Consider the following 10,664-nt stretch of genomic DNA (forward strand, 5'->3'; position numbering starts at 1 on the left):
TTATTTCCTTGTTTTTCTCTCTGCTCAATCACCAGCTCCTACAGCTTCATAAACACTTTCTTCAGTCCAAAGATAATTGCTTATCACTATAATACAGAATTGGCTAGAAATGCACAGAGGACTATATCAACCCAGTCCTGGCAACAGGGATGCTGTGCATAGGATCTGCCTAAGAGAGAGAATCATGTGATTCCTCCAAGGACAGCTACTCCCGTGGGTCCCGATGTCAAAGGAGCCGCTCAGCGAGACCCGAAGCAACTGAAGCACGATTAAACACTTACACACACCTACACACATAGCCACAGAATGCTCTGTCATGTTACTTGTTACAATCAATCGGCTCAGAAATGCAGGAAACAGTACCATGATGTGGAGTCAGTTTTTGATGAGACTAGAATTGGAGTCAATTTGTTCTTCCTGGATAGGAAATCGAAAGCTACTTCCTTCTGAAAGACAGATAATAAAAAAAAAAATACTGTACAGAGTACAAGGGGCAGGAAAAGGGAAACCAGGGACTTTTCCAGTTTCATGGATGACTAGGCAGCCATGAGTGACATTTGGGTCGGTGTTTGCCTTTCTAGCCAGTGTTAACAAAACACCAACTGTAGGGAACTGTGAAAATACACTTTACCATTGCTCTATGAATGGAACATGAGGCAGCTGTGGACTGACTCAAGAGTCAGGCTGCCACTTAATTCCGAATATAGAGTTCAGCTCTTCTCAGTCAAACCTCTCCTCTGCAGGAGACACTTCAAGACAGTTCACTTCTATGTAGGCAAAAAAGTTCACAATATACTCTTGAAAAGACTGTTGATTCTGGATCCTCTCTGCACTGAATCAAATTCCCTGCACAAGATCATTACACCATTTTTGCAGGGACTAAAGGGGGGAAAAAGCTAGGAGTCGTCAAAAAACAGAGAAAAAGAGAGGGGATCCTTCCACATGGCAAAAAGCACGGAATTCTGTGCTCTCCAAGAATGCAAACTTGAGACACTATGACCTCCAGTGCATAAGGACTAAATAGAGGATCAACCACTGGTATTAACTGCAGATGACACTGTGCTACTTAGCCAGGTAGACTTCATTATGATCGAAACAATTACAAAGTTCAAATAGGGGGCCCCGATTATTCTCTTTCCTATAACAGTTTCCCCTATAGAAAGAAACTCACCGCGATGGTTGTTTCTACAAGGCCTCCTCCTGGTCTCTTTTTTGGCTGCCTGGATAATCAACAGGAGGATGGACATTCCACTCACCATGAGCAACATAAGACAAATAAGGATGAGTGACAACGATCCTGGAAGAAAAACAGAAGCAGAATACACTAAAAAAGATTCATGGTTCTAGCTCAAGTTCCCATGCCTTTCCAGCTTCAAAAGAAGGAACCTAGAACTCCAGAAGTACTCCTGAACCACAAAGCCTAAAAGTCCCAGATGCCAAGCAGACAAGTAAGAAGTCTCAAATCCTGTGCATATCTCACTGAAAGACTGTGTATAATACATATATGGCTTCTGAGAGAGAATGTGATTTCATTTCCAGTGAAATCAGTTTCAGATGTAAATTCCTGACCAGCTCTAGTAAATAGAGAGACTAGACTTGGTCATTCCCTCTCCTTACCCCAGTTAGTCTCTGTGGGGCTGTTTGTATCCGAGCAAATGAAAGGAATCACACTGGGTCTGGATGGTGAGAACACTGCAGTCGACCTATTATTCTTGTGGTCAGTGGTGGAAAAATTCAAAGCAGGCGTTGCTCTCTGAGAGGTAGCTGGCTGTGTGACATCGTTTCTGCAAACAGCATCATCTGTTTTTGTTCCTGGTCGAAGAGTATTTTTCCCAAGAATGCTGCAGCTAGAGATGCAAAATAAATTACTGTAGCTTTTCAAACAGTTGCAGCAATGACTTTATAAGTGATCTCCATGGAATCGGTAAGTGAACATTACAATCCTTGTCTTATCAATACAAACTCAGGCTTCACCTTTCCCAGATTCTACAGATATGTGAAGAGCAACTAAGCTAATGGAAATTACTGAAAAAAAACTGTCATTCTGGTTTTCTTAGCATCTGTGCATGTAACAGCCTTGAAGCACAACTACATTTGGCATGGGAACCTTTTGCTACAGACACAAAACATACAGACCTTTTTTTAAAAAAAAAAAAAAAAAAGGCTGAGAATACTTTTGTTGCCATAGGTGAATGCTTCAAAGTCTTCAAAAAGATGCTTCAAATTAGTACACAAACTGCTCAAGGCTTTCGAGAGTCATGAGGAACATGGATTCATTGCACCTACTGCAGATTTACTCTACACACCATGATTTGGGCATCAACTGCTACAGAAGTAAACTGTAAATGTTGCTCCGAACGTGTCTGGATCAGTGATACATACTTGGTCCAAGGTCGACAGTTTTCATTTCGTCCTATGGAATAAGACCCTTCAGGACATGGTAAGCATACTGGAAAAAAAAAAAAAAGAGGCAGAATTTGAGTTCAGTTAGCAACATAACTGTATGACAACTATACAGTAATTACACTAATAGCTTATACTAGTAGTCTAGCTTACAGAACAGACCCAACAAAACCCACAAAGCCTCTAAAAACCATAGTCATTGGGTCAGAATTAACACAACATGCTCAGTGGTTCATTTTAGTCTGCAACTGGCAGGGTCTCCCGTTTTCTCTACTGGCTAATTATGGAGATTAGCAAGGAGATCATTAAGATTTCTGACAGTTCAGGAATCACAGAGCAACCGTGCACAGCAGAACTACCCTGCAATAACAATTGTGTGGAGATATCAATAAGACAAATGACAACAGATTTTGCACTAGAAGTAACAATCATCTCATTTGAAGTGGAGGCTTCACAGCCGTGAAGCCTGTGAGTCTGACACAGCTCTAACTTACCGCTTCCCAGTGTATATCTGACATCTGGCATGTAACCTGCAACACACATGCAAATTCTGTCAGAGGTCTTCTCACACTTCTTCACTTCCACATTCCCCCTCCCTAGCAACAACAGGATAAAGGGCAAGTGAGAGACAAGAAGTAAGTTAAGAAAGAAAAAAAAAATTAATTACTCTGTGCCTATCAGTTGTGTGTAGAAACAACTGCAGAGAACAAAGTTTATTAACAATTCTGAAGACACTAGTTTTCAGGCAGTGCAAGCCCCCTTCCCTTCGAAGGCTCTACCATCAGTACCAACCAGGAGATATCAGCTACTGAAATGACAAGCCAGTCTTTAGACTTGGTTGTCTCAAGTGACAGGCTTTACAACATCAGCCTTTGAGGAGCATGCAAAGATAAGCAAGCATATGAAGACTGATTGCCTCCCAAATTCGTATCAAGAAGCGACCACTATATAGCTAACTTACTAGTGTTGCAGATTGTACAACTCTTGCAGAAGTTGTGGTTGTGCTCACTACTAAAGTATTCATCTTGACAGGGTGCACAGACAGTGTCTGTTGTTGCTGTGCAGCGGCTTCTCATTCTTTCACCTAAAATAAAGACCACATAGAAGGAGAACTGATTGTTATCAGAAGGAAACCCTCTGCATTTTCATGCATTAGAATGAAAGAGTGACAGTTCCACTTACAACTCTGGTTGAAAACATTCAGCAGATTTAGACATGCCAGAATTCCTAAAAGTTTTGACCCATAGCATCACTGTAAATTAAGCAGCTAAAATGGGCTAGTAGAGGCCTGATGGCTTCCCGAGAGTTGAGACGATGCCCCAGATGATTATCCTAGTGGATTCCCAAACATCACTTCTCCAGACCACCTTTTCATATGGTTTAGACACCACAGTTTGCAGTCAACATCAGTTAGGAACCCCCCCCCCCCCACGTTTTTAGCATAGCAATGTCTGATCTCTGGTGTAATACAATGGCTTTGTGACAGATCCTGCCTTCCCTTATGAGGTAAATCATGCAATTCAAAGTAATCCTAAACAGTTACAAAAGATGGCAATGGACTGCTCAGGTTTGCAGAAAATTCATTAGTGAAGCAGTCAAGAATAAATGTTTGTAGGATCCTTCTGCTGGCATTCTGAAAGCCCATTAGGCATGAAAGAATGTGGTTGTACTTGATACGCACCTCTACTGGCACGCAACAACATGAAAGATATTACTAGCTCCATTTCATAAGCAGTGAGACACAGCACAAGATGTAAAGCAGGAATCTGTTACTACTCCCAAAAGTATACGTGTATCACACATTGTGTTAGAAACAAGCTCTGAATGCTTGCACCCACGAATTCCAACCTGTATGATACACAGTATTTACAGAGTATTTCAGACTGATGCACTAGGATGACAACACTTGTGAGCAAAGTGGCTTGCCCACACTGAAACAGAAAGTTAACAGTGGATTTTGGAAAGTTTTGGATTTTTGGAATCAGACATGTTCCTCTATCTCAGTAACTTTTCTCCATACAACAGAGGCTGCAGGAACCATAGACAGCTTTAATGACTAGGGTTTTTACAGTTGAGCTTGCATACGTCCTTATTCTCACAGACTCTTTCTTCCCTTTTTGTTCTCCATTTTCCCATTCTGCAGGTGAACAATGAGCACCAAGTTTCTTGCTCACTCTAATTTTCCCTGCATTTTATTCAATGCTATCAGTGGCAAAATACAGAAGATTTTTAGTGACCACAATATATGCAATTCAATTCTACATTTTTACCACCTACACAATCAAGAAGAGACTATGAAGGAATGCTTCCCCAAAGCAGCCAATTTGCTACAATGCAAAAAACCTGATGAAAGTTCTTTCAGCATAAGGAGGAACAAAAAAAACTTTAGAGATAAAGTATTATCTGCATCTGCATACAAGTATGGTTTTCTTTAAATTGCATTCAGAAACACTCAGATTTAAATAGTTTTGAGAATGCAATAATCTGTCTCATGTCTTAAAGGTTGAATCTATTCTGATTAGCATCTTTGAAGATAATACTACTGCATCAGTTCATACTATATCCATTTTGTGTAGCAGACTTAATTACGAAAGGAGAAAGTCAGTATTCTGAAAGATGCACACAAAACCGTATGCAAGATTTTAAGTTAACTGCATTTACAGACACGACCTACACTCCCTCCAGGTGTGTAGATGTACCCCCTTGAACAGCAATATTACCTGTTAATTGTTGTTACTCTTCATCACTAAGTAATTTCTATAATGAAATCCCAACTATTAAAGTATTTGAGGTTTGATAATTTGCATTTGTGCTTCTCAATACTGCACTGCCTTCAGAAATATACAGATTGTGGGGGAAAAAACCACACATATGCCTGCAAAACTTAGAATTCAGACTCATTCAGTTTCTACAATAAGGAGAAATTTTCTGTCAAGTTACGCTTTGCTAATCTCTGCCTATGAATCAATCATATCTTTTTCCCTAAAAAAACCCCAAGTCTTAAGCAGTATAAACCTTGCTACAAAAGAAAGCTTAAAAACATCTTTAGCAACAGAATTAATTACCTGAAGTTTTCCATTATTATTAAATATTTCTGAGCTTCTTTGTGTGATAGGTAAAGGACAGTAACATAAATGCTACTATCTTTTCTCAGCTAGTACTCCCACAATGAAAATGTACCAGACTGACACATTAGGGAAGCTGAGCCCCACAGAAGAAGATAAAGACCATGTACCTCTTTCAAAGAGAAGGATTCCTAAATTTAGTATGTTATAGAAATTATCTTTTTCAGTCTAGACTGATATGAAAGTCTCCTCATCAAATGCTTTTTCTCCACGTTACGCTTCCTACATTTGAATGGTATTTCCATCACGCTGTTTTCTACCACCCGTGGGTTATTAACTGATAGATATTATATTGAGCAAGTATAACCAACATCCAGTGAAAATTACTTACCAGGGGCACAGTCCTTGCAGCATTTTTCACCGAAAGGATATTGATGTTCTTTGCATTTCAATCCTAAGCAATGGCTAATAGTGACTGGCAGCAGCAAGAACAAAACAGTAGAAAAATGCGAGTAAAAACCTACAGCCACCATAATGCAGCCCTGCTGTCCCAGCAAAATTTTGATAGTGGCAAACTCTTGGAGAAGTGGTTCTAAACTGCTGGTGACCAGAACAAATTCATATGTCAGTTGCTGGGAAATTCCCAGCATGTGCTCCACGCCCCCATCCTTTTTCCCACACCCCACAAACCTGGTTTTTTGCAGTTCACAAGTGAAATATTCATAGGCAGAAAGACAGCATGCTGAATAGCATTATGAAAACAGAGTGCCTCCAGCCAGGTATATACCTCTCTACATTAATGCACAGGCGAACTAGAAGAGATGATCATTATAAAGAGGGGTATTAAAGCAATACAGAGGTAATGCCTGAAAACCTTTACAGATGAGAGCCATAGGTAAAATGAAACAGGCTCACTCCTTAAAAGGTGAAGCAGGGACAGATTCTCTCCCTGTGGTCTCATGGTAACAGTAGATCCGTGACTTTAACTGCTGCATATAACCCGTCATCGTTAATACATTTCTGTTCTCAGGAAGAGTGCGGAATCACAAATCATCAGTCATCTTGAGACTGTCCTCAGGAGCTAGCAAAAGCTACAGATGAGATGCATTTGCAGTCTCCATATTGACTCTTACTATCCAACTCCCTGCATTGCCATTGAATAAGAAAGTAAGACTGTGTTACTCCTACCATAATAAAAGCTTCCAGCAGAGATGTGTTCTATGAAAGCAAAGGATGGAGCATTCACCTACCAGCTACTTTTGATGCTTATTTTGTTCCACAGAGGCATGTTTAGTCTGGACAGAAGGCTTCTCCATCCAGCTGTGTAAGCCAGCAACAATAGGACAGCAATGGAGGTGGCTAAATAGCACACTGGCATTGCAGTCCTGCCCTCACCTAACACAAGCACGTGTAGTAGAGCGAAAAAGTGATCATGCTAGGAATTAGGGGGTTTCATACAAAGGCCCAGGTAAACAAGACATCCTACAGTAATCAAAGATGTTTTATTTATGTTAGTTAAAAAACATAGCCAGACTTCCCAGACAAAGCAGATCTACAATCAATTTACATCTAAATGCAAAGGAGATTTGATTGGAATAGAAGTACATTTGGAATCCAAATTAGCCTGCAGTATTTGGGAGGACTGAACAGCAATATCATGGCATGTTTTATCCAAAATTGCTGCTTTTCATTTCTTTCTTAAATTTCTGTAAGACTGTTTAAGAGTGGAAGGGGAGACAGAAGTGAGGCAAAACAATAACTGCTTTTCTATTTCTCCCATTTTCCAAGCATTTTGGAAGACAACCACTATGGATAAGAACACCTTAAAGCCATTCTTTCAAAAAGAGAGCAAAGCTGACAGAGCAAGTAATCCATACCAGCTGAGCTTCAACTACCTTCACACTCAGTACCTGCATGCAGGAAATATCCAAATCTCTTCCCACTGTAGTATCACACCCAATCCCATTTAAGTGGCTTTACGTCTCATGACTCAGTCATTCCCTCAGCAATATTTAACCAGACTTTTTTTTCCCCCAATTCTCTTTCAAACAGTAGTCAATTATTATTCAGTAAGAAACTGAAAATGCAAATTCCTATGATGTTCAAAAACAAGGTAAGATTAAAATTCTGCTATATAAATTTAAACTGAAAACTCCCAAAATACTAGAGCAGTGATGATGAAGCACTTACATTCTTGTTAAGGATACTTTAATACAAATTAAATGCTCATTTAATAAAAGCAGTTAGCACACAAACTTCATATACCATCTTGAGAATTCAACTTTTATGTATGGCATCCTTACTCATTACCAGGCTTAATATTGCCAAATGCCTTTACATGGCCATATTATGCAATAAAACAGGGAGAATACAGCAATTATCCCATAGCATTTCGCATCTAGCACACTCCTTGGCTGGATTTTCACCAATGCAGGTTAACCTCTCCCAAATGCTGCTCAGTATTGCCACGGGGATGACATGTGCCACAGGCTGCCCCCAAAAAAACAGCCTGGATGCAACTACTCTGGTTGTAGAAGAGGAGAGCTTCAGAGTGGCAAGTCGATCCATGCTATGGGTCAGAAATAGACCCTGTTCTGCTTTTAATACGCATGTATCATTTTTTACTATAGATGCTTATCCTAAATATTCTATACAACCTTTTGAATTCTGGAAAGATGAAACATGTCCATGAGCTGGTAGCACTCAGATACCAAGTCATATTAACAGTAGGCAGGTTGCTTGTTTACACTGGGGGGGAAAAAAACAAACAAACAGAACATGGAACTCAAAACTAGTGCTTAATATAAGCCTTTAAAGAAAAAGTCACTAGATTCCTTAGGGATTACAAGCAAATAAAGGTTCCCCTATGGGAAAGGACCTACAAGAATCTGAGAAAGATTGAGTGCATATAGGATATTTGAAGAATTTCTAAAAGTAAGTCTATGGACAAACTAGAATAGTTTGAACTTCCAAAATTCCAAGACAGGAATAACCTCATGTGTAACTCCAAATCTCACCATGCAGTCCACTTTATCCTTACAGCTGTTACTTAACATATGAGCCTGATTTCTAGCAGAGAAAGACAAAACACATTAAGGTGCAGTATTCCATGCATACATTAGAAATTATTTTTTCGCAGTTGTTTCTCAAGTTTCAGATTTATCGGGTGTGTGGCAAATACTGCAACAATAGTACATACTTTAGCATTTTTGCAGTTGCTAGCTAATTACTGCGCTACCTTGTATTTTTCAAGAGATTCCATGCTCACATTGTCAGAGTAAACCAAGACTGCATATGCATAGTTTTTACCTCTATATTGACAGTTGAAGTTCCAAATTTCATCACCATATTTCAGCTGCTCTAGAATCCCTCTGCAAACTAGCACTTGCTTTCTGAGTATCAGATGTGACAAGACAGAACTTGCCCATTCAAATTAGATCTAAAGAATTGAATTGTGCAAATAATTAAGAGTATAATACAAGAATGCAGTCAGGACATTTACACAATGATCAACTAATATTGCTAGAACTTTTGTCTTAACCACATTGCAAACAACCACATTGCAAAACTGTGGTTTTAGTTCGAAGTGCAGGTCATCGCATATTTATGAAGCCTTAGTTAAAAAAACAGCAAAGTAAAACCTAGACCTTTTGCCAATCCTATGACTTCTGCTATGCACCACATTTTTAGACATGGGATTTTGTTTTGAACATCTTCAGATGCTAGCCGTATTAAAATCTCACTACCCTGCAATCAAGTACACATGGGGCATTGGTACAGGGGTGGAAGGCAGTGGGGGCTGACTAATGCGGCAGACATTTCAAGCTCATTTTCACAGAATCACAGAATGGTATGGGTTGGAAAGGCCTCTGAAGATCATCTGATCCAACCCCCCTGCCAAGCCAGGATCACCTAGGCCAGGTTGCACAGGAACGCATTCAGTCGGGTTTTGAAGGTCTCCAGAGGAGGAGACTCCACAACCTCTCTGGGCAGCCTGTTCCAGTGCTCCATCACCCTCACAGTAAAGAAGTTTTTCCTCCTGTTGAGGTGGAACTTCCTGTGCTGCAGTTTATGCCCACTGCCCTTCATCCTACCACTGGGCACTACTTAATTTTAACACAAGATTATCAACTGAATTTATCCCTCTCTTACAGTTCTTTCAAAAACACATTTTATTTTGTCCGTCCTCTGAAGAGTTTCAATTTTTCCCACTCACTGATGAATCTAAAACCAGCAGCATTTCCAAAGCATGGAGAAAAATATTTAATGAAAAAACAATAGACAGATATATAAATAAAAGACTCTGATACAAGCCACATAATCAAAAAAAAGAGAGAGAATACTGAAACAGAGAGCAATACTTATATTTACATTATATTAAGAGAATAAATTTAATCAAATATAACATCTCACTTGGATTTTCAGGCAACCCTTCAGAAAGAGGGATTTACAGTAAAGATGGAACCAGAGTAGAAATAAATTCTCTATTTTAGAAAGTAGTGGATATGACCCTTGTGTTGCAAAATGCTTTCAGAGATTACCCAAAACCAGACTGATTAAAAAGCTTCCCAAGTGCTGACTGTACATTGCTCTGGCAAAAGCAGTTCAAAAGCAAAGCCTGTATTTCCCCCAGCTTCATCATTCATGAGTTCACCAGCATCATTAATTTGCACAGAAGGAAGCAATTATTCTAGTTTTAACAATGAATTTTAGTTAAGTAGTAATCATACACCTAGGTGAATCCCTTTGCTCTGTCCAACACCTTTAAGTGCACAAAGAAGCCTTCCCCATTGTTTCCATTTTAGAACGAAAGCTGAATTTTTAACACATAAGCAATCTCGAGTCTCACATTCCTAGTGCAGTTGCAAACAAAACCTGCCATACTACAACCGGGTTTCTTTTTAAAGTAGATGCAGAAGAGTTTCTCTGTAACATTTAAAATAAGTTCTTCCTCACAGCTCCTAAACATAGTTTAGCGATGGAGGGAGAACTTGTATTAAATTCTCAACACATAAGTACGTTGAGATGCATTGAGAAAAATACTGGAAGATTTGCCAGTCTATGTATGGATATTCTCATGAGGTCAGAACACATGTATTTGAACCACAATCCCTTTTACAAAAGCCAACATCTTTCAGCGTTATTTGTGATCTCCATGGATCAGCAGCTATGTGGGCCACAAGAAGAGTTAAATAT

At 39.5% G+C, this 10,664-nt stretch overlaps 1 protein-coding gene across 1 annotated transcript; it reads right to left on the minus strand.

Moving 5' to 3' along the window:
- Positions 1 to 183: 183 nt before the first annotated feature.
- TNFRSF4 (TNF receptor superfamily member 4) lies at positions 184 to 6,001 on the minus strand (the record flags this gene model as incomplete). Its single annotated transcript, XM_082009237.1, has 7 exons — positions 184 to 443; positions 1,172 to 1,297; positions 1,618 to 1,847; positions 2,383 to 2,449; positions 2,898 to 2,999; positions 3,365 to 3,487; positions 5,860 to 6,001. The coding sequence occupies 7 exons, from the start codon at positions 5,999 to 6,001 to the stop codon at positions 376 to 378; spliced, it is 858 nt and encodes a 285-aa protein (XP_081865363.1). The 3' UTR covers positions 184 to 375.
- Positions 6,002 to 10,664: the final 4,663 nt, after the last annotated feature.

Source organism: Phaethon aethereus (genome assembly GCF_964289735.1).
Source record: "Phaethon aethereus genome assembly, chromosome: 21".
Lineage (NCBI taxonomy): Eukaryota > Metazoa > Chordata > Aves > Phaethontiformes > Phaethontidae > Phaethon > Phaethon aethereus.